Source organism: Palaemon carinicauda, chromosome 33, assembly GCF_036898095.1.
Source record: "Palaemon carinicauda isolate YSFRI2023 chromosome 33, ASM3689809v2, whole genome shotgun sequence".
NCBI classification, from domain to species: domain Eukaryota; kingdom Metazoa; phylum Arthropoda; class Malacostraca; order Decapoda; family Palaemonidae; genus Palaemon; species Palaemon carinicauda.
This window is the reverse complement of record NC_090757.1, coordinates 75,415,632-75,440,574: the sequence shown is the minus strand read 5'-3', so window position 1 is coordinate 75,440,574 and position 24,943 is coordinate 75,415,632. Positions and strand designations below refer to the sequence as shown.

Genomic DNA, 24,943 nt, shown 5'->3' with positions numbered 1-24,943 from the left:
GGGGTCAGGGATTGGGTCAGTCATATGAAGAGAATAAGAAGAAGTTTTGGAAAGAAGTGAAGAGAGTAAGGAAGACTGGCTCTAGAATTGAAGAGACAGTGAAAGATGGATATGGAAGGTTGTTAAAAGGAGAGGAGGCAAGGAAAAGGTGGGCGGAATATTTTGATAGTTTACTGAATGTTGAGGATAATAGGGAGGCAGATATAATTGCTGTTGCAGGTGTTGAGGTGCCGGTGATGGGAGATGAGAATGAGAGAGAGATTACAATAGAGGTAGAGGAAGTGAAGAGAGCACTAGATGAAACGAGAGTAGGAAAAGCATCTGGTATGGATGGTGTGAGAGCTGAGTTGTTGAAGGATGGGGGTGTGACTGTACTTGAATGGTTGGTGAGATTGTTTAATGTGTTTTATGTTGTCAATGGTACCAGTAAATTGGGTTTGTGCATGTATTGTACCACTATATAAGGGTAAGGGAGATGTGAACGAGTGTTGTAATTCAAGAGGTATTAGTTTGTTGAGTGTAGTTGGAAAAGTGTATGGTTGAGTAATGAATAATAGGATTAAGGATAAAACAGAGAATGCAATCTTAGAGGTACAGGGTGGTTTTAGAAGAAGTAGGGGTTGTATGAATCAGATTTTTACATTTAGGCAAAAATGCGAGAAATATTTAGCAAAAGGTAAGAAGGTGCATGTTGGGTTTATGGGTCTGGAGAGAGCGTATGATAGAGTTGATAGGGAAGCAATGTGGAATGTGATGAGGTTATATGGAGTTAGTGGAAGGTTGTTGCAAGCAATGAAAGTTTCTACAAAGGTAGTAAAGCATGTGTTAGAATAGGAAATGAAGTGAGTGATTGGTTTCCGGTGAGAGTGGGGCTGAGACAGGGATGTGTGATGTCGCCGTGGTTGTTTAACTTGTATGTTGATGGAGTGGTGAGAGAGGTGAATGCTCGAGTGCTTGGACGAGGATTAAAACTAGTAGATGAGAATGACCATGAATGGGAGATAAATCAGTTGTTGTTTGTGGATGATACTGTACTGGTTGCAGACACAGAAGAGAAGCTTGACCGACTAGTGACAGAATTTAGAAGGGTGTGTGAGAGAAGGAAGTTGAGAGTTAATGTGGGTAAGAGTAAGATTATGAGATGTATGAGAAGGGAAGGTGGTGCAAGGTTGAATGTCATGTTGAATGGAGAGTTACTTGAGGAGGTGGATCAGTTTAAGTACTTGGGGTCTGTTGTTGCAGCATATGGTGGAGTGGAAGCAGATGTACGTCAGAGAGTGAATGAAGGTTGCAAATTGTTGGGGGCAGTTAAGGGAGTAGTAAAAAATAGAAGGTTGAGCATGAATGTAAAGAGAGTTCTAAATGAGAAAGTGATTGTACCAACTGTGATGTATGGATCGGAGTTGTGGGGAATGAAAGTGGAGAGACAGAAATTGAATGTGTTTGAGATGAAGTGTCTAAGGAGTATGGCTGGTGCATCTTGAGTAGATAGGGTTAGGAACGAAGTGGTGAGGGTGAGAACGGGTGTAAGAAATGAGTTAGCAGCTGGAGTGGATATGAATGTGTTGAGGTGGTTTGGCCATGTTGAGAGAATGGAAAATGGCTGTCAGCTAAAGAAGGTGATGACTGCAAGAGTTGATGGGAGAAGTACAAGAGGAAGGCCAAGGTTTGGGTGGATGGATGGAGTGAAGAAAGCTCTGGGTGACAGGAGGATAGATGTGAGAGGGGCAAGAGAGCGTGCTAGAAATAGGAATGAATGACAAGCGATTGTGACGCAGTTCCGGTAGGCCCTGCTGCTACCGCCGGTGCCTTAGATGACCGCGGAGGTAGCAGCAGTAGGGGATTCAGCATTATGAAGCTTCATCTGTGGTGGATAACGGGGGAGGGTGGGATGTGGCACCCAAGCAGTACCAGCTGAACTCGGTTGAGTCCCTTGTCAGGCTGGGAGGAAAGTAGAGAGTAGAGGTCCCATTTTTGTTTTGTTTCATTTGTTGATGTCGGCTAACCCCCAAAATTGGGGGAAGTGCATTGGTATATGTATGTATGTAATACAAACCTGTAGCTATTTATATGGATTATCTTTCGGCGAAGCTAGGTTAGCCATTAAGACTTTAATGCGAGGTGGCAACCCTACCCAACTGCTATGGTGGGGAGGGTAAGGGGTGGCAGGGGGGTTACCCAGCCCCTATATCTACTCACACATCAGTGAATTACGTCACTTTTTTTATTGCAGGCAGGACTTATCGGGGGACAGGTGATGGCAGGACAATTTGTATAAATAGCTACAGGTTTATATCAGTTACAAAAAATACAAATTACTTATAAATTTATCATTTGTTCGTACACTAACAAACCTTACGCTATTTATATGATGACTCACCCATTCGGTTGTTGGTAAGTCCGACCACTGACTTGGTCATTGACCTGGGTTTTCTTTGTACAGTGTTTAACTGTAGCTAGAGGAAAACCTTGATACCTCACCAAGTGATACACAAGAAGAGTATTCATAGCGGCCTGAGCAGCCTGTGTGGTTGCAAGAGATAGCATATGAACATCTACGTAAGTATATTCCGAGTCTGAGAATAGAAATATATAATTCCCACACAGACATTCCCAATGCTTAAAATCTATAATAAGCAGACAGATGAGGACAGCTTGCAAAGGGACCCTTGGTGCTGTTCATTAAGAAAGATGATGAAGAAAAGAAAAGTGCCAGTGATTTTTTTTCATTCACCCCATACTTAACCCAGACAGGTGGGCCAGCTTGCAGAGGGACCCTTGGTGCTGTTCCCCAAGAGAGGAGAAGATGAAGAAAAGAAAAGAGCCAGTCATTTTTATTCATTCATCCCAGACTTAAGAAACCCAGGTAACCAATGCCCTCAACCATCTGCAACTTGTCCAACAAGGAGCATGAGGTACTCTTAAACCACTTGTGCAGCCACCACAGCATATTGAGGTTCCTGTGGGTCACGTCTTGCAAGTAGTGGGCGGTGAAGGTTGTCTGACGCTTCCAAACGCCCGCCTGTAATACCTGCATTACCGAAAAATTGTGTTTAAAGGACTAGGACGTACTAATGCCCCTGACATCATGAGCTCTGGGGTCTCGAACTGGAGGAGCGTCGGGATTCAATGCCAAGTCTACAACTTTACGAATCCAGGCAAAGATGGTATTTTTGGTGACTTTCCTCTTAATTCTCCCTGTACTAACAAAGAGGGCTGCCAGCCGGGGACGAGTTGCTGCAGTGCATTAAAGGTATAAAAAAATTCTCACTAGGTAGCGTAACAACTGAGCTGAGTCATTGGTTACAGATTGTAGACTCTTAATATGAAAAGGCCCCAAACTAGGATTCAGTTCCTCCAGATTTTGAGTCTTTGCAATAAAGTCAGGGACAAGGCTGAGTGTAACCTTCCCCCATCCCCTTGTATGGGCGATGTCGTATGACAAACCATGAAGTTCACTAACTCTCTTTGCAGAAGCTAAGAAGAGTGGGAGCGCCGACTTTAAAGCGAGGTTACAGTCTGTTGCATGTCATAATGGTTCGTAGGGCGGGCCCTTTAAGGACCTCAAGACGCGAACCACATTCCAAAGAGGAGGTCTTATCTCACACTGGTGGCAAGTGATCTCATAACATCGTATGAGGAAAGAAAGCTCCAACAAAGATGAAAGGTCCACTCCTTTTATTCTAAAGGCTAAACTTAAGGCTGAGCGACAGCCTTTAACCGCCGAGACCAAGAGGAGTGTTTCCTCCCAAAAGTATACAAGAAATTCCGCTATGGTTGTAATAGTGGCATCGAGGGGGGAGATACCCCTTCCATGACACCAACCAAAGAAGACAGTCCACTTTGCCTAGTAAACCGAGGCTGAAGATCTCCATAAGTATCCAGACATTCTTTTCGCAATTTATTGCGAAAATCCTCTCTGAAAGAGGAGATGCTGGATAGTCTCCAGGCGTGAAGCCGAAGAGACGGAACTGCCTCGTGGAAGATGTGCATGTGTGGTTGTTTGAGTAGATCTTGTCGTGGAGGAAGTTTTCTCAGAAGATCTACTAAGAATTGCACAAGGTCAGGGAACCATTCTGCATGGTGTCACAACGGGGCAACGATCGTTATCAATATGCCTTAGATGGTCTTGTCTTGTTGAGGACCCTTCTCATCTGACAAAATTGCAGGAAAGGCGTACACGCTGATGTTGTCCCACCATTGTTGTAATGCATCTTGCCATAGAGCCTGAGGATCCGGGACCGGAGAGCAGTATAGCGGGAGCCTGAAGTTCAGGGATGTCGCAAACAGGTCTACAGTCGGGGAACCCCACAATGTCTGGACTCTGTTGGCTATCAGAGGATTCCAAGACCATTCAGGGCCGACTACCTGATTTGTTCTGCTAAGGTTGTCTGCAAGCACATTCCTCTTACCTGGAATGAAGCGAGCTGATAGGGACACTGTGTATGTTCTTCTGTCCATCTTAGCATCTCTACTACTAGATGGCATAGGGGCTCAAAAAAGATGCCGCTTTGTGTGTTCAAGTAAGCCGCTACAGTAGTGTTGTCGCTCATCAACACCACGGAGTGGCCAGCTAGCAACTGTTGGAACTGTTAGAGTTGAAAAGGCTGCTTTCATCTCTAGGAGATTTATGTGCTGGTACCATTTTGGACTCGGACCAGAGGCCTGAGACTATTCCAGCAAATGGGGCCTCCATCCTTCTTTCGATGCATCTGTGTAGAGCATCAAGTCCAGAGGAGAGACGAGAAGGTTCCTCTCTGTCACCCACCATTTAAGATCCGTTACTTGCTCCTGTCCCATAGGGACTAAGTTATCTGGGGAGCCGGTGTCCTGGTTCCAATCGGACTTGAGCCACCTGTTAGAGAGATTGTATCCTAAGGCGGGCATTGGGAACAAAACGGAGCACGGATGTAAGGTGTCCTAGAAGGAACAACCATTGTCGGGCTGGAAGATCTTCCCGTCTGAGGAAGGGACTTGCCACTTCCCTCAGCCTGTGTTCTCTGTTGTCTGATGGAAAGATTCTTTTTGAGGTTGGTGTCTATAATCATACCCAGGCATACCAGTCTTTGTGAGGGGAGCAATGACGACTTCTTGTGATTTATCCCAGATCCTGCTAAAACTCGAGAAGTCTGTCTCCATGATGAAGAAGGGTAGTCACCGAGACTGCTAGAACCAGCCAATCCTCGAGGTACCTTAAGAGACAAATGCCGTTCTAGTAAGCCCAAGATGACCCGAGGGCGAACACCCTCGTGAAGAACTGAAGCGCTGTCGATAGGCCGAAACACAGCACCTTGAACTCAAAATGCCTGCTCTCATGTATGAATCTGTGATACTTCCTTGAAGACAGCTGAATTTGGATCTAGAAGTATGCCTCTTGGAAATCCAGTGTGCACATGAAGTCCTTTGTGATGACTAGTCTCCAGCCTCCAGATGTCTTTCTCACAAGAAAGAGTTAAATGTAACTGTAGAAGCCTGGAGACACCTTGAGGACCTCTTAGAGAGTGCCTCTCTGAAACATGGTCTGAACTTCGGCCCAGAGGGCCAGCTCCTTTACGAATCCCTTAGTAAAAGAGCTTGATGGAATTAGATCCCGAATCAGTGGAAGGAGAGATTGTATGAATGGGATGCAATACCCTACGCTGATCATAGCGAACATCCGGGGATCTGGCCCATGGAGCTGCCACCTCTGCTAGAGGCGTTGCAGGCATCACCCCACCGGTGGACAGGTGAGAGGATTGCCCTCTCTAGTGAGAGGATTGCCCTCTCTAGTGAGAGGGACCATCTCTGCCAGCCCCACACTTCCTCTTCTCCTTTCTCTGTTGTCTGATGGAGAGTTTTTTGGAGGTTGGTGTCTATAATCATACCCAAGTATGCCAGTCTCTGTGAGGGGAATTCTTGAGATTTATCATGATCCCTAGATCCTGCTAAAACTCGAGAAGTCTGTCTCCATGTTCAAGAAGGGTCGTCACCGAGTCTGCTAGAACCAGCCAATAATCGAGGTACCTTAAGAGACAAATGTCGTTATAGTAAGCCCAAGATGACCCAAGATGACCCTCGTGCAGTACTGAAGTGCTGTCGATAGCCCGAAACACAGCACCTTGAATTCGTAATGCCTGCTCTCGTATATGAATCTGTGATACCTCCTTGAAGACAGCTGAATTGGGATCTGGAAGTATGCCTCTTGGAGATCCAGTGTGCACATGAAGTCTTTTGGCCTTACTGCCTGGATGATCGTGTCTGCCGTCTCCATCCTGAAAGGAGTTTGTAGGACAAACTTGTTCAGGGACAAGAGATTTCTGACTAGTCTCCAGCCTCCAGATACCTTTCTCACAAGAGTCAACTGTAACTGTAGAAGCCTGGAGACACGTCGAGGACCTCTTGGAGAGCGCCTTTTTGTAACATGGTCTGAACTTCGGCCAGGAGGGCCAACTCCTTTATAGATTCCTTCGTTAAGGAGCTTGATGGAATTAGATCCCGAGTCAGTGGAGGGAGAGATTGTATGAACGAGACAGAATACCCTACGCCGATCATCCAGGGATCTGGCCCATGTGGCTGCCACCTCTGCTAGAGGTGTTGCAGGCATCCCCACATTAGTGGATGGGAGAAAGGATTGCCCTCCCTAGTGAGAGGGACCATATCTGCCAGCCCCCTGGCCCCCAACTTCCTCTTCTCCTTCCTCTGGTGAGTTTGGGGGCCTTCGGGTCTCTAGCAGAAAAGGGTAATCGTGACATATTGCTGGAGGATCCTGATGTCTGAATTTTTTAGGGATTTGATGGTTGGGGCTGATTCCTGGGAGGTTGAGGAGCCCTCCCATATGGCCTGGAAGTCATGGCCCTATGGAGGAGAGAATCCTTGGAGGATTTTTTCAACCTATCAGCTGCTCTCTCTACTTCTTCTGGGTCGAAGAGAGAGGTTCCCTCAAGTGTCAAGTTCCTTAGACGCATGACTTCAGCTTTTAGCACTTGCCTGTGGAATCTTCCAATCACGGTATCCCTCCTATTCAGAATTGCATTTGCCCACAGGTTGACTACCTAGTGTGAAAGGAATTCCAGAGTTTGGGTACCCGACAAGAAAAAAGATTCCAGGGACTGCCCAGCAGGTTCCTTGGATAATTTCTCGGATCTAACAATGTGGCCCAACAACCCTAGCCATAGGTAAAGCCACGAAACAGCCTGCATGGGGTACTTTGCGCCCTTCTCAATGTTGAGGAGCTGTCTGGCTGGAAAGTCTCTGCAAGGAGAGGCCCTTAGTAAGAGACTCTACTGAAGGGGTCCATGGGCAGGGCTGGAAGAGGTTCGTTAGTAATCTCAAAGTACAGTACTTCCTTTACAAGACGAAAGGAATTGGGAGAAGCTTGGCAGAAGAGCCGGCCCATAGAGAGCTAGAAGTTCCTGCTATCTAAGAGATATCTTTCTTTCTGGCCGCTGATAGTCCTTTCAACCAGGGCACAACTGCACTAGTATTAGGGGCCCTCTGGGTGCCAAACAAGTGATCCAGGACCATTTCCTTGCAATCCTAGGAGTAAAACCAGGATCCGACAGCTTATTCATTGTGCGCATGCACGCAAGGATCTGCCAGAAAGTATAGTTTGACTCTCTGCGTTCATCTTCAGAGTGGAACTTAGGACTCGCTGCTCTCGGAAGATAGTCATCATCAGAGTCCAAAAACTCATCTACCTCCAAGCTTTCACCTATAAAAGCCTGGGGTAGATCAAAGTCATCAACCGGGGTAGCTTCTTGGGGGTCCGGCCTCAGGGATCCCCAAGCTATATCTGGCCTGAGGGCTTCCCTTAGTTTTGAGCTTTTGGGAACCGTCTTAAGAGTCATTTGGTTCCCTACGAGGAGGACAGTGCTCTTCTAAGATGGAAGCTCTGGAGAGAGCTTATGGTTCAGTTGAGGCATGAGCCTCGGAAGTCCAAGGAACCTCATCTCCTGATGGCATGGAGACGGGGCGAAGTTCCGGAGCAACTACTTCCAGAGGTTCTGGTCTGAAAGGTCGAAAGGAGATCTCACGAGGAGAGTCCATATCACTGCTCAATCGGGGTTGAAGCCAGTCCACGTGTGGTGGAGTGCAATGCGGCATCTTCCTCTTTTGTCTAGTCATCATCCTACTGCCAGAGCGGATAGGAGCGAGTGGAAGATGGCCGAAGTCCTGAACCAACCTAAGTTCATTCCTGTCTTCTCCTCTAGGACTGAATGAAGGGGACAGGTGAACCGGAATATTGTCAGAGAGTCAAACTTGAGAAGGCTTCCTCCCGGGGTCAGGGCCTGCGGCGGTGGAAGATCTCTCTAGTGGGATCCTTGGGATAGTCCATCCGATCGGATATTACTGAGGCTTAGGCAGGGCAAGGAGGCCCTGGTCACCCAGGGACTTGTGCAGGGCAGACACCAAGATGAAGTACCAAGAAGTAAGCTTGCCCATGGACATCAAACATGGGGTATCCTTTGGGAGACCTGGAGAAGGGGAACGCTTCTTAGCAGAGCCATGTCTCGGAACCTGAAAAGGTGGAGGGGGGTCAAACATTGAGGCATAAGCAGATCCCTACTTTCGTGGTCTTTTGAGGACGATCAGGGGAGATAGGAACTCCCGCAAACTTATTGGGCAGCTTTCTAAACTCTTTTGGGAAGAGGATAGGGTGACTGCTGGAGGGTGCAGTTGTGGAGGCTCTTCCCAGAGGCTTGGGGCTCAGGATCATAGGTGAAAGTGGAGCTAAAACGCAAGAAACAAGTGAAATTTGCGATTTTCGAGCAGATGGACGCGTTTCATTCAATGATCGACGGCGAGCGAGAAGGAGAGAGCCTTGGAGGCCTCTGTTGTGCAGTAGGGCTACGATTGCTCATTGAAGGACTGTGAGGAGGCGAAGGAAGCCTCTGAAGGAATGAAGCAGATCGCGTTGGTGAGCGACACATAGCAGACCGTCATGTAGGCGAGCGGTTAGCAAGGAGACCCCGAGCTGCAAAGGGAGCTGGGAGTCGACGAGAAGGAGAGCATTTATTTAGAGTGCCAGTTGGGATATCGTTGTCTTTGTGTAGATTGTCTAAGAAAATGAGCAGTAGGAGACCGCCAGGTCAGAGAGCGTCGCGTTGATCGTGAGCGTCGAGAGCCTGAGGAAGAGTGTCGAGAAGGAGAGGGTGCTTATCGAACTCGTGATGGAGTGTGTCGTCCTCTTGAGGGCTCATGTATCATTCGTGAACGAGAGCGTTTCGCTTTTGAGGGAGAACATTTCACTCGCGAAGGGGGAGTTGCTCGTGAATGTGAAAGTCTAGGTTGTGAAAGTGAGCATCTAGGTCGTGAAAGTGAGCGTCTAGTTCGTGAATGTGAGGGTCTAGTTCGTGAATGTGAGGGTCTAGCTCGTGAATGTGAGCATCTAGCTCGTGAATGTAAGCATCTGGCTCATGAAAGTGAACGTTTACCTCAAGAAGAAGAGCGATGGGCTTGTGAAAAGCGTTGAGATCCTGAGGATGATCGTTGATCTCGCGATCTGTGGCGATGATCATAAGTGTGTCGGGAACGACGTCCTGAGGGAAATCATCAGGAGGAGGGAGAAAATGACTGGTCTCGTCCTGGTGAGCGGCAAACAGATGGAGAGCAGGCCGTGGGCTGACGATCACTTGTAGACTGAAGATCCAAAGCAGGCGAGCACTATAGAGAGAAAAGAAAGAAGTTTGTGGATCATTAAGGGACGACAAGATCTGAAGAAGGCGAGAGGACTCGTTGTTGGCAGGAGGCCGCCAGACGGGTGAGCAGGAGCGATGACTGCAATACCGCATGGAAGGGGTAGGAGAGGGCAAGAATTGGACCCTGCAAACAGCTAACATATCAGCTGTAGAAGCAACTACGGGAGAAGGATTTCTCCACGCACCACCCTGAAGAAGAGGAAGTAAAGCATCTTTAAAAGGGGTTTTAGCCAATCCCAGGGAGTGCAAGAAGAGGAATTCCAAGGTCTCTTTGTCCTGAAGAAGACCCTTGGGGAGAGGTGTCTCTCTTCTACTTCTTCCTACAATGCCCAAACGTCTCCCACTGGGAGGCAGGCCACTCCCTACACTCGTCGCAGGGCAAACCTTGCTCACACAGACGTCCCTTGCAGGCCGGGCACAGTGAAGGAGGGTCGGTTTCTACCGACAACATGAAGGTGCCGCAGGAGTGCCCATCAGAGCCAGGGCAGGTACGCATGGGAGTGTCAGAAGAACAGTCTCAGCTGAAAAAGAAAAATAATTCAGCGTAAAGCAATAGTCTTATGGCCAAGCTTTAAGGAGGAGAGGGTGGACACATCCAATCTCTACCAGCCAAAAGAAAAAAGGGACATAATTCACCAATACGTGAGTAGATATAGGTGGCTGGGTACCCTTCAGCCCCCCTACCCTTCCCACCATAGTGGTCGGGTACAGTTGCCACCTCACATTAGTCTTAATGGCTAACCTTCCAGCGTCATCAAAAGATAATCCATATAAATAGCGTGAGGTTTGTTAGCTCAGGAACAATGTCATTTCATATCATGTTTTTCCTAAACACGCCGTGTAAAAAAGAAACCATTTGTTTGTTTATGTTTCACTGCCACTCATAACGAACAATCAATCACATTTACACATCCAAGTGACAACTACTGCTACTAAGTTTTTTAGTAAATATGTAATTACAATTATTTTACTTACCATATCGCTAAAAAATCATACAAACGTCACAAAACATGAAAAACATTGTGTTTGCAATTAGTCAACAATAACTACCTACTGCTAAAGACAATATGATAAGTTATGATAATTCTAAACTGTTACGATGGAGAATTGTACATTCCATTTCCAAAATATTTTTCATAACTTCAGTTATGAGACAGTTTAATTTCATATCGGCTTGTACCCATGTCATTTATAGATCCACCATCAAAAAAGAAGAAAGTACTAGACTAGTTTTAAACTAAAAGTTATATAAGCATCCAAGGAATTAAACAATTGTGTTACCACTACAACACTCAATGTGATAGAGAAGATGGTGCGAGATTGATGAAAGAAAGGATGATTTGAATCATGATGAATTTTTAATGAAAAGTTATTATTCTAATCTAAATGTTATTACAGTACTACCATTATTAACACTACTATCAAAATTATTGAAAGGTTAGAGTAGGAGAAAGATAAAGGGTGCTGAGAATGCAATCACAACTCCATATTTACATTTTGTCAGCTGGACTCACATAAAAGTTGATCTCATTGTTGATATGGAATTTTTCCCCGAGTAGGCTATTTACTATGAAATTATACCAATAAAATGTAAAGTAAATATGGTTTGGTTACATTAATTATCAGTTACAGTACATAGGGCTATGCTAGCCAACTAATTCTTGAAAATACTAATTTGATACGTTTTGTAGCCCGTGAATCGCAGACTTTGAACAGTTTCACAGGTACAAAAAATTTTTGAGAACTAGCAAATGCATAAAATGACAAATTCGTAGATAATTTGCATATTTCCTAACTACTGTATACAGACCTTAGCTATTTAATAGGGGTACTACTTTCGGCGAAGCTGAAATGACGAGCCATTAATCTTTAACGAGGGTTAACTACCCACACGGCTAGTTAGCGGGGGTAGGGAGGGTAACTTGCTGCTGCTCCCCTCACACACCTGTGATTGAGCTCCCTTTGCTTGGAGGTAGGACTTCAAGGGGAATAGGGCTGGTGGGCAAGTTTGGTTAAATAGCTAAGGTTTGTATAGTTATGAAAAAACGAATTTTGATCGAAGCAAAAAAGCTATTTTTGGGTGAGATAGCCATGTCGTCCTGATGGAAGTTCCTATAGGGTAGCTTCCTTGGGTATATTTGACTACGGTGATATTCCCAGAGAATTTACCTTAAGGTACCCAGAATTCTAACTCCTGGAGCGACTATCCCTCATTAAATGAACCAGGGATATCGCGTAATATCAGAGGACGTATTCTTGACACGCCACATAGCAATCTGCACCCCGAACAGAATTAACACTTCAAAAGGGTCAAGTGGCAAGAAAACGAAAAACGAGAATGAAAGGAGAGCTGCTAGCAAGGCACCTCTCCTATCTCGCTTCGAGTGTACATAGCGCCGCCTACGGCGCCATCTGTATTCCTTGTAGCGATACACGAGGTGCTACAGATACTGTATATAGGGAGGGGTCCTATAGCCCTTTTTAAAGAAAAGGAAGGGCGGGTCCATCAGGACGACAAGGCTCTCTCACCCAAAAATAGATTTTTCGCTTCGCTCAAAATCCATTTTTTGGGCTCAAGCCATGTCGTCCTGATGGAAGTATACCAGAGCATTAATGTATCTGTGGATTTTCAAAACGTGCCATACTCTCAAGAAGGTATTTCCCGGTCAACCTAGACCTAGAGACCTAAGATGTTACCGTCATATGACAAATTCGGAGATAATTTGTATTTTTCCTAACCATACAAACCTTAGCTATTTACATAGGGTATTACTTTCGGCGTAGCTGAAATGGCGAGCCATTAGATTTTTAACAAGGGTTAACTACCCCCGCGCTAGTTAGCAGGGGTAGGGGAGGGGTAGCTAGCTACCCCTCCCCCCTCATACACTGGTGAACTGACTCACTTCGCTTAGGGGTAGGACTTAACTTGGGGGACAGGGCTGGCGGGCAAATATGTGTAAATAGCTAAGGTTTGTATGGTTAGGAAAAATACAAATTATCTCCGAATTTGTCATTTGTTCCGTAACCGAAATACAAACCACGCTATTTACATAGGGTGACTTACCCCTTAGGAAGGGTGGAAAGTCCCCAGCCATACTGGTTTTGGCTTTACCTGGGGACTCAGAATACGAGTGAGCAGCACTTCGAGAAAAAGTCCCTGCACCTCGCAAGTTCCTTGCTCCGCAAGGAGTGTGCGGCCTACATAAGCTTGTGTGTGGAGGAAAGACCCGATACTCAACTTTCCAGAGGCGGAAGAATATGGAGAAAGCATAATTATAATCCAGTAAACGATCGAGAAGTTAGATCACCAGGGAATACCACCGAGCGAGATCGCTAAAAAAAAAAGGAATGTCCGTCATGGTGGGAATGGCGCTGTTGTATTCCCAATAGTATTACGAGAGCGGGAATAGCCTTTGGACGGCTCCCTTTTATTTTGCCACATCCTCCTCGAAGCAAAAACGCTTTAAGGGGTGCAGATTGCTATGGAGGCGTGTCAAGAATGCATCCGCTGATATTGCGATATCCTTAGGAGAAACTTTAAGGATATTCGCCCCAGGAGGTAGAATTCTGGATACCTAAAGGTAAAATTCTCTGGGAATATCACTGTAGTACATATATCCCTTAGGAAGCTACTTTAAGGAACTTCCATCAGGACGACATGGCTTGAGCCCAAAAAGGCCTTAATGCACTTCCTGCTGTTGCAGCTGCAGGTGCTGCATCAAACTCTACAGTAAGGTTCGTTACTTTTCTGGGAATGATTTAATGTTTTATTTATTAATTTATTTTCTTATTTCCTTAATGAGCCATCTTTTCCTATAGGAGCCCTTTGGGTTAAGGCATCTTGCTTTCTCAACTAGGGTTGTAGCCTGGCTAGTAATAAAAATAAAATAAATAGAGACACCATCAACGCAACTAGCGAAAATTCTGAAGTTGGAACGAGGAGCAGCAGTTATAAAATAAAAGGGAAACTCTTCAGAAAAAATCTCATGATATTCTGAAAGTTATTCCCTTCCTACTACAATACTCTCTCCTAGGAAGAGAAGTCTTGAATCCTAGGAATCCACTCCTTAGGATTCTGAATTCAGACCTCAGTGCTTAGAGGTTTTAATTCTAGTTCTCCCAACCAAGAATTAGCCCAGCAGGCCTTGGTCCGAGAGTATAATATCTTTCTAGATAAGATTTATTTCTTAATACAGCGCCTGGAGCAACAATGACTCAACGCTAGACGGTCATGGTCAGGCAGACATCAAAGTCTATTGTCATAGGTAGCGAAGCGTCCACACTGACGCTGAAGCGTCCACACTGACGCTGAAGCGACCACACTGACGCTGAAGCGTCCACACTGACGCTGAAGCGTCCACACTGATGCTGAAGCGTCCACACTGACGCTGAAGCGTCTACACTGACACTGACGCTGACGCTCCGTTGACGTTCCGCTTCCGTTGACGCACCGTTCCGCTCACGCTTCACTGGCTCTGCTGTCTGTCATGTCGCTTGGTAGCATGCTCTGCTGCCTGGAGAACGTCGGTGCGCCTAAATAGACTGATACTAGGCGCTATGAGCAGTCGGTTGGCGTTGAGCAGGTAATCGAAGTGATGCGTCCACCTTTTCCCACTGTTGAACATTGCGGCTGGTAGGCCGCCTGTGCGACAACGAGTCATTACCGTTAAAGACACGTTACCTGTGCGACCGCGTCAAAGACTGGAATCGTGACATCCAACCGCACTGCCAACGGCAGGCTGATAAGACTGCATAAACGAAGATAGTTGCTGTTTCATGTCTAACAGCAAAGATCAAGGATCAACCTTAGGCAAAACGTATGCAGCATTATCTTCGTCGATCCCACAGCGCTTCCCACTGTCGGGAGACGACACCCATCAAGTGGACGCGGCGGCACTACGTCCGCGCCGCATGAAACGTAACACACACAAAACGAATTTAATTTTGTTTTCAGCTTAGCGCCTGAAGCGCGCGTATAATGTTTGAAAACACTAATACCTCACCTTATCTATAGCAAGGGTGAGTGTTCTGGGGATCGTCAGAAAACGCTCGAGAGGACTTCTGTTCGGGTCTTAAAAGACTGTAACGCCTGGTTACCCTCTCGATTCCTTTCTCCATTCAACATAACTTCTCCCATGGGTCTGGGAGCTTAACAGAGGTCTAAGGCTAGGATAACGACAGGTCCAAATAGAAGCACTCTCCACTGAATAAAATACACTGACTAATTAAGCACTAAAAAATTTGCATTTTACTCTTTGGTAAAAAGATATTTTCACAATTAGCTGAAAACCAAAGTATATGCTCTCTCAAACGAAATGAACTCCGTAGAGAGAGACTTACAATTCTGTCAATGGTTTGAATGGGAGTGCAAAAGTCACTGAATCCCATATAAATGCAACAAAATATTAAATATTAAATATTACCTTAATAGATATATTTATAAATCAAAACAAACCCTTAGATCAAGGGGTTCTAATAAAAAGCGAATTATCACCCGTACCCATTGGAACATCTTCAATTAATATACGAACAATTTTAGTATTCCAAAAACTACCAAGTAAACAATGATACATAGATTCGTGCGCTACATCGATTGTAAAGAATACTGCATCGTATAAACATTAACTGAACTGTAACTTCCTTTCATCTTTGACTAAGGAAAAAAACTGAAAGGACCAATTAATTGCAAAATAAAATGTTCCTTCTATATAGTACAACTTGAAAACTTGAGATGTAAGAAGAATGTACTATTCATAAAAATCACTACAAAATATTGTAATATTGTAACGATACTGACAACTGCGTAACAAAAATAAACTGAACGCTAGTTAATCTTTGCAAACAGATCGAAGGTTATCTAAAGAAAAACTATTAAAAGGATAAAATTTTCTTGAAATAACAATCCTTTAATTTAATTTATAACTTTATACTTCAAAAGAAAATATTCACTCATCATTCTTTGTAAAAATGCAAGACAGACTTTTAGCCTATGGATAAAGCTGCAACGTCATCAATGGACGAGATGTTTACATCCTGCCCTATGCTTTCGTGAAGTTTAAAATAGGTTGAAAAACCTTCTAATCCTACCTTTTAAGTTATAAATACGTGATCACAAATCAAATAAAACAAATAAGCGAAAGCCCAAACTCAAAAACGTTAATACTCACCAAATAACGTCCAAATAGAGTAAGAAAACGAGACAGAATTTCCAATAGTACAGCCAGCTATGGCCGGCAGAGAAAATCTAAAGTGGTTTGGTATAGTTCTACCTGTCGTACTGCGAGGGCGCTAGTGTAAACCTGGCATATCTGCGATAAGCCGCGCGAGATTTTGAATTTTCTGACTTTAGCTACAGTATTCTTATATAACCAGCGGGTAAGTTTTATATTAAAAAATATGAAACACTTTCAAGAACATTCTTGATATTATATATCTATTCATTCATTAAATAGAAATACCATATGCAATTGTTATTTTATGTACAGTGCTTAAAGACTTGGGATAGATAGGTATAGTTATACGGCTTAAGATCAAAAGACACCAATTTTAAATACTTCCAAAAACTCTGTTTTATACTAACCAAGTGTTCCAGCTTCTTACGTCGGAGAGGCGGCTGCTCTTGCAAAACTGAGTCTGCCAAGATATTCAACGTAGCTTCCACCTGCGACAGGGTTTGCTTGAGAGGTCCCATATCACCACTACTGGCTGCCGTCAATCCTGCTTCGACCTTTCAGAAAAAGAGATGACTTTTCACTCAAAGTTCTAGTAAAACTTATCAATGTTTGATTAAATAACAGAACCCTTCAAAGGGTCCACTAGAACGTCAGCTAGATAAGACTAACATTATACTGGTGCCCACCACAGAAGTAACATCCCCAGTAAACTTTTTATAATTCGCAGTTCTGGGCTGGGATCAATCAGCTGCCATGGCCATGAAAATAAAAGGCAAATGCATTACCACTGTGCTAGCCGGAAGTTAGTAGTCGTTATTTTCCCCATATTCTTTAAAAAACCAAACCTCCAAATAATATATGTGAATAATAAGACATTACAAACAAACCATAAAATTTAGATGAAACACCCCAAAGTGAATAAACTTTACTGTAAAGAGGGATAGTAGTTACTTTTCCTGCCTTCCATTTTTTTAACTTAAAATTCTGAATAATAAACAAAAATGAAGTCAGTTTAAAATAAATAAACAAATAAATATATACATGTGTGTAAAATACATTACAAACAAACCCCAAAATTTAGATGAAACACCTCAAAGAGAATAAACTTTACTAGAAAGGGGGATAGTAGTGTCCTTTCGTTACTCCCCTATTTTTGATACTAAAAATTTCAAACCACATACAGTACATATATATATACCAAGGCATTTCCCCCAATTTTGGGGGGTAGCAGACATCAAACAAATGAAACAAAAAAGGGGACCTCTCCTCTCTACGTTCCTCCCAGCCTGACAAGGGACTCAACCGAGTTCGGCTGGTAATGCTAGGGTGCCACAGCCCACCCTCCCCGGTTATCCACCACAGATGAAGCTTCATAATGCTGAATCCCCTACTGCTGCTACCTCCGCGGTCATCTAAGGCATCGGAGGTAGCAGCAGGGCCTACTGGAACTGCGTCACAATCGCTCGCCATTCATTCCTATTCCTAGCACGCTCTCTTTCCTCTCTCACATCTATCCTCCTATCACCCAGAGCTTTCTTCACTCCATCCTTCCACCCAAACCTTGGCCTTCCTCTTGTACTTCTCCCATCAACTCTTGCATTCATCACCTTCTTTAGCAGACAACCCTTTTCCATTCTCTCAACATGGCCAAACCACCTCAACACATTCATATCCACTCTAGCTGCTAACTCATTTCTTACACCCATTCTCACCTTCACTACTTCGTTCCTAACCCTATCTACTCGAGATACACCAGCCATACTCCTTAGACACTTCTCAAACATTCAATTTCTGTCTCTCCGCCACTTTCATTCCCCACAACTCTGATCCATACATCAAAGTTGGTACATTCATTTTCTCATACAGAACTCTCTTTACATTTATGCCCAACCCTCTATTTTTTACTACTCCCTTAACTGTCCCCCAACACTTTGCATCCTTCATTCACTATCTGATGTACATCTGCTTCCACTCCACCATTTGCTGCAACAACAGACCCCAAGTACTTAAACTGATCCACCTCCTCAAGTAACTCTCCATTCAACATGACATTCAACCTCGCACCACCTTCCCTTCCCGTACATCTCATAACTTTACTCTTACTCACATTAACTCTCAACTTCCTTCTCTCACACACCCTTCTAAATTCTGTCACTAATAGGCCAAGCTTCTCTTCCTCGTCTGCAACCAGTAGAGTATCATACGCAAACAACAACTGATTTACCTCCCATTCATGGTCATTCTCGTCTACCAGTTTCAATCCCCGTCCAAGTACTCGAGCATTCACTTCTCTCACCACTCCATCAACATACAAGTTAAACAACCACGGCGACATCACATATCCCTGTCTCAGCCCAACTCTCACCAGAAACCAATCGCTCACTTCATTTCCTATCCTAAAACATGCTTTACTACCTTTGTAGAAACTTTTCATTGCTTGCAACAACCTTCCACCAACTCCATATAACCTCATCACATTCCACATTGCTTCCCTATCAACTCTATCATACGCTCTCTCCAGATCCATAAACGCAACATACATCTCCTTAACTTTTGCTAAATATTTCTCGCATATCTGACTAACTGTAAAAATCTGATTCATACAACCCCTACCTATTCTAAAACCACCCTGTACTTCTAAAATTGCATTCTCTGTTTTATTCTTAATCCTATTAATCAGTACTCTACCATACACTTTTCCAACTACACTCAACAAACTAATACCCCTTGAATTACAACACTCGTGAACATCTCCCTTACCCTTATATAGTGGTACAATACACGCACAAACCCAATATACTGGTACCATTGACAATATAAAACACATATTAAACAATCTCACCAACCATTCAAGTACAGTCACACCCCCTTCCTTCAACATCTCAGCTCTCACACCATCCATACCAGATGATTTTCCTATTCTCGTTTCATCTAGTGCTCTCCTCACTTCCTCTCTTGTAATCTCTTTCTCATTCTCATATCCCATCACCGGCACCTCAACACCTGCAACAGCAATTATATCTGCCTCCCTATTATCTTCAACATCCAGTAAACTTTCAAAATATTCCGCCCATCTTTTCCTTGCCTCCTCTACTTTTAACAACCTTCCATTTCCATCTTTCACTGTCTCTTCAATTCTTGAACCAGCCTTCCTTACTCTCTTCACTTCTTTCCAAAACTACTTCTTATTCTCTTCATATGAATGACCCAATCCCTGACCCCACCTCAGGTCAGCTGCCCTTTTTGCCTCACATACCTTGTACTTTACTTCCATATTTTTCTCTCTATATCTTTCATACTTCTCTACACTATTACTCTGCAGCCATTCTTCTCTTCCACTTTTACCTTCACTCCTTCATTCCACCATTCACTGCCCTTCCTCATGCTGCCTCCAACAAACTTCTTGCCACACACATCACTTGCAATCCCAACAAAATTTTCTTTTACTACCACTCCTCCTCTAAATTATCACTTTCTCTTACTTTCACTTCGTCATATCCCATTTTCAACCTTTCTTGATATTTAATTTTAAACCGCGGTTTTATTAGCTCTTCAGCCCTCACTAGCTCCCTTTTACATCAACCTACTCTATTCCCCCACTCTTAGGCTACAACTAATTTTCCTTCCACCAAAAAAGATCAGACATACCGTTAGCCATACCCCTAAACACGTGCACGTCTTTCAATCTTCCCAACATTCTTTTAGTTATCAACACATGATCCATTAACGCCCTTTCTACCACTTCCAAATAATAAATGTAAATAATAAGGTAAGCTTAAAATCAATAATAAAAGACATTTTAAAGAAACCCAAAAATCTAAATGAAATATCCCACAAAGAATCAACCAAAATCTCCATTGACTACGTATGATAAACAGACTATGTGAAATACCTCTTCACTCCAGGATATCTGTGTGGCCAGAACCACTAACTGTGCTTGGTACTTGTCACACCACTGAAGGTAACTGGGTGTGTCTATGGAACCGTGCTTGAACTGCTTTATGTCTGCAACGGCTGAGGCGAGATTCTGGGCCAGGGTCATTCGCATCTCGCACTCCACCTGTGACAGCCATTCGTTGATCTTGGGGTAATCAACCGTAGAGACTACTTTGTTGAAGCGGACCTGAGTTCAAGGAAAGATTTTAAATCATCATCATCATTGAATCATGAGTTCAAGAAAAGATGAAGTCTGACATATACTGTAGGTTCTAAAGCTTTCCAATATGTGGCCCTAAGACTACACAACAAGTTTCCACTAGACATCTGAAAGACTGAAGATATGTATATGACAAACAGATCTTGTAGGGCATAGGGTTTCGTTGGGTGATAGAATCAGGAAAACAACCTTTAAAGTACAGTAAAGTATTATCATTACTATATAATTATAAGCCAGGCAAAGAGGAAAGCTGCCCAGCAAGGAAAAAGAAACTAGACTAAACTGTAAGATGCTAAGAACAATGACAATAACAATATGAATATGACTAAATACATAAAGGAGGATAATCTTGCAATTCTGGTTAACACAGGAGGAAGAACAAATTAACAGAGAGTGAATCTGAGAATTCCAACACAACAAAATAAAGGACTACAAATGTTAGGACATCATACATACATTTTCTTTACAAAAGACAAGATTTCTTCACTACTAATTGCTTTCTATAAAAAAAAATTATATAAAAATACCAGTGCAGTTAAAAAAGACAAAGATAAGCTTTTTAATGAGATAATATATTCTATCAATAAAAAAAATAAATGGCAAATGCAACATCCCATAGTCTACATAATTATAAATCCAAGAGTATTGGTACAACAAACCCCTTCAGGAATGTTGGATGACTTATCAAAGAATTATTATTAATACTGTACTAGCCAACCTACAACATTAGTTGGAAAAGCATGATGCTATAAGCCCAAGAGCTCTAATAGGGAAAAAAAAGCCCAATGAGGAAAGTCACATAAGAAACAATGAAGAATATAAAATATTTTAAGATCAGTAACATCATTAAAATAGATCTGTCATATATAAACTTGTCAGCCTGTTCAACATAAAAAGAAAAAAAAACATTTGCTGCAAGTTTCAACTTCTCAAGTTCCACCTATTCAAACTGCCAGATTAGGGAGATCATTCCATAATCTGGTTACAGATAAAATAGAATTTCTAGAATACTGCGTGGAACGTATTTGATTAAAGCGCCTCACCTCTTCACCCTCGCGTGATGCAATACCCGTCACAGTGGTGTCATTCTCATCCAGAATGATGGCCGTAACACCAGCAAACATCTTCTTGAAGTGTTTCTGAAGTCGTGGAATGTTCTTGCTGTTACCGATGATCTCGAGCAAATCTTCATCTCCAACAAAGTAAAACCTAAAATAATAACAAATATATCATCCTTATTTAACCTCTTAATAACTGTTTAAATATGTAAATATGCAGAACACTTATTTGTAATCCTCTTTCACAATAGAAGTACTGTAATACCACTCCTTACATCAGTTCAATCTACATCAGTTTAAACTTCACATTGCTCATCCTTAAGAATTAAATATAAAAATAACATAAACATAAAATGGTTTTCACGACCTCAAGTCGGTTTCTACGTCGTAAAATAATGATTAAGTGCTGTGATGTACAGCATTGAATTTCACATGGATGCTTATCAATGTAGGTATCTAGTTTTTATAAATTGATACCAGGTTAATACAGTAAGTACTTTTCCATGTTCATTATAAGTATACGAACAAGCACAAGGTCACTTCAGGGTAAAAATCGCCTAACATCAGGTCTCTTGGAACCAATTAATGAAGTAGGGCTGGGTATTAAAGTATCACTTCTTCATATCATTACCTGGGGAAAGAAGATCTCTCTCGTTCCAGGTACTCGCCAAGGGCCTTCTGAATCTTGCCCAGGAGATCAGCTAGACGTTCTAGGGACCGCTGCACGCCTTGGATGTTAAGAACATCCATAACCATGGGAGATTTACTGACTTTCTTCATCAAGGTCAAGAACTCGGTGCTGTAATCAAAGAATGTTAAATTTCAAGCTTTAAAATGATTGAATTTACCTAATACAAATACAGTATAACCTAACTAAATATAAGGTTTATTAGGACCACATAAACCACTAAGTGGCTAATTTCCTACACATGGTGTCAACATTTTCAAATCTTAGATCAAATCTACACCAAAACATTTAATAGTCTGATTTAAAGCCAGTTTGCTATATATTTACAAACTCAGTAATGTCACTCAAATAGTATTAATTTTTGATACACACAGTACAGTATTTAAATATCTGGAGATGCCCTTAATAAATACCAAGGGAAACTTTATATAAAACTCTACTAATAGCAGTTTACCCTAGATTTCAGCAAGTCTAATAAGATACTAACCTAACTTATATCTATAACACATGGAAGTACATTTTATCCAAAATAAAAGTTTAGTAATCATCGAACCTGATGCTTCCAAAGCGTGAGGTCTCCACGGGTAACAGCGCTTTGATGTCTGAAGATCCAGAGAAGATACCTTCGAGGTAAACCCACCGGCGCTGGACATCAATCCAGACATCGAATAGAGAATTGATTCTGTTGAGTTTCTCTTCCCAAGTCAAAGCTTCCTCCTCAAACTCTCTATAGTATGGAGAGAGCTTCATCGCCGCCACCGAATTGATGTGTTCTTTCACTTTGTTGAATAGATCATCCCATCCACGGATCAACTTGCACTTGTTTTGATAGTTGATTAGGTCCAGCTCGTACGTCTGCCAGGATTCTCGTACTTGTTTCAAGAACTCCTCGAGAGCCATTTCTCCCTGAGCAGTGATGATGACGTTCTTGATGATGGCTTCGTTCTTCAGTAGATCAACGTCCCATACCTGACCTAAGGTCAGGTCGTTGAGGATCCAATTGACATGCAGCTGTCTCATCAGGGTCTTCCAGTGACGTTCCTTCAGAGCGTCGCTCTTCAGTTCCACAATGGTCATGTTGACCTTGGTGTAGCCCTGAAGCAGCCTCTTTACGTACTCATAGCTTGAGTACTGGCGCAGTCGAGCAGGGAGGTCCTTCAGCTGAGTCAACAGCTGGTCCAAATGAGCACGTAATTTCCTCGGCTGTACTGAGAGCCACGGCTTCTCTTTCAGTTCATCTATCTGGTCCCAGATCTTTGCAAGTTCTGCCCAAACTCCCTTCAAATCCTGAAGTTCCTCAAACGCAACTGTCATCCTGTCTTCCGAGGTGTTGAGCGCCCCCGGTTCCTGAAGTTCGAGGGCTTCTTTAGCCTTAGCCACGTTGTCACGATCATCCTTCAGTCGAGTGAACTTACTCTCATACATCTGAAGTTGCTGCAGAGCCTCGTCTGGACGCACATGACCTTCCACTGGTTTTCCTTTCTCCCAGTCCTGAAGGAAGTCATTCGTACGTGACTCTACAGCCTTGTCCTCCGCAACAATCTTCAACTGCAAGGATGCTACCTGGGTCTGGATGCTGGAATCCTTCCTACGTATAATCTCATTGAAGGCTCCCCACTCACCTTCTATGTTATCAACATGCAACCACTGATTGGGGAACTGGAATCTCTGACGTTCAAGAATTCTCTGACCTTCTTTGTACATTTCAACATGTTTCTCCCAGGGCTTCATCTTTCTCTTCAGTGCCTGTACGTAGGTAATTAGGGTGACTGCATCCGAGGTACTGGCTGCGTCTATACTCTGCTGTTCCAGTTCGCTGCGACTCTTGGAAACCTGGAGAAAGAAAAATGCAATTAAATTTAAACTATAAGAGAAATTTTTTAATTACATCTCTCCTTTGCTAAGTTTGGTAATCAGAACTCTGCGCATTAACCTTTCAGAAAGTAAAAATATATTATTTGAAGTCATATGAGCCCTGAAGATTGAAAATCTATCCTCTCAGATAAAAGGACATCCAAATAAATCACCACAGTCTGAAAGGGTTTCCCAATAATAAAATATTCTACAATAAACTGATCTCAAATCTAAAATAACATATCTAGAAATAATTTGTATTTTTTCAAACAATACAGACCTTTAGCTATTTAAAGGAGTATACTTTCAGCGAAGCTTGAAGAACTAGCCATTAAAATTTAGCGAGGGTTAACTACCCATAGCACAAGTTAGCGGAGGTAGAAGGGTAGCTAGCTACCCCTCTCACTCACACACCTGTGACTATGCTTCACTTTGCTTGGATGTAGGACTTCAAGGGGGACAGGGTTGGCAGGTAAGTTTGTTTAAATAGCTAAAGGTTTGTATCGTTAGGAAAAATAGAAATTATTTCCTAATTTGTCATTTGTTCTGTAACTGGAATACAAACCTACGCTATTTATAGGGGTGACTCACTCATTAGGAGGGTGGATGTCCCTGCCAATCTGGCTTTACCTGGGGTCTCCTTTTTATGAATAGGTTAGTACCAAAATAAAGTGTCCCTAACACCTCGCTAGACCTTGCTACGCAAGATATGCGGCCTACACAAGCTGTGTGTTAAGATATTAGCAGTGTAATTGTCAAGGTGAAAGTTATTCCTAGTATGTAGGAAATAACCGAGTTGACCAAGACTTTCCCAATACCATCTTGCTAGGGTATGGGGACGTAACAAAATTGACACAATACTATATACACAAGGGAGCTAAGGATTACCTGCTGCAGTTGAGGCCAACTTGTGCAGAGAACCCAGGATGATACTTTCCCAAAGTTAGGGGAGGATGAAGAAAAAAAAGAGCCACTCATTCCTTTTTATTCATGCAGACTAAAAACACATAACAGTGCCCTCAACCTTCTGCTACTTGTCCAATAAGGAGCTTGAGGTATTAAACTAGCTGTTGTGCAGCCACCACAGGACCGATAGAGAATGTATCGAGTCTCTTGTGGGTTATGTCTAGCAGGTAATGGGTTGTGAAAGTCGTCAAGCGTTTCAACACCGTTGCTTGGAAAACCTGCGTCACAGAGTAATATATTTTGAAGGCCAGGGATATAGCTATATCCCTGACATTGTGAGCTCTGGGTCAACGTGTTGGAGGAGGATCTGGATTCCAAGCGTAATCGATGACTCTGTGATCGTTGAACTACCGATCAGCGAGGCAGGAGGT

General features: G+C 43.1%; 1 protein-coding gene across 2 annotated transcripts in view; it reads right to left on the bottom strand.

Annotated features, from left to right (window-relative positions):
* Positions 1-24,943, bottom strand: part of LOC137625988 (dynein heavy chain, cytoplasmic-like) — a 770,344-nt gene that overhangs the window by 371,678 nt on the left and 373,723 nt on the right. For both annotated transcript variants that reach the window (XM_068357067.1, XM_068357068.1), the window contains 5 exons: positions 22,306-23,585; positions 21,696-21,863; positions 21,050-21,215; positions 19,743-19,973; positions 16,258-16,404 (listed from right to left, as the gene is read on the bottom strand). In XM_068357067.1, the coding sequence (XP_068213168.1) occupies positions 16,258-16,404; positions 19,743-19,973; positions 21,050-21,215; positions 21,696-21,863; positions 22,306-23,585 (1,992 nt within the window). The remainder of the gene's footprint in view (positions 1-16,257; positions 16,405-19,742; positions 19,974-21,049; positions 21,216-21,695; positions 21,864-22,305; positions 23,586-24,943) is intronic.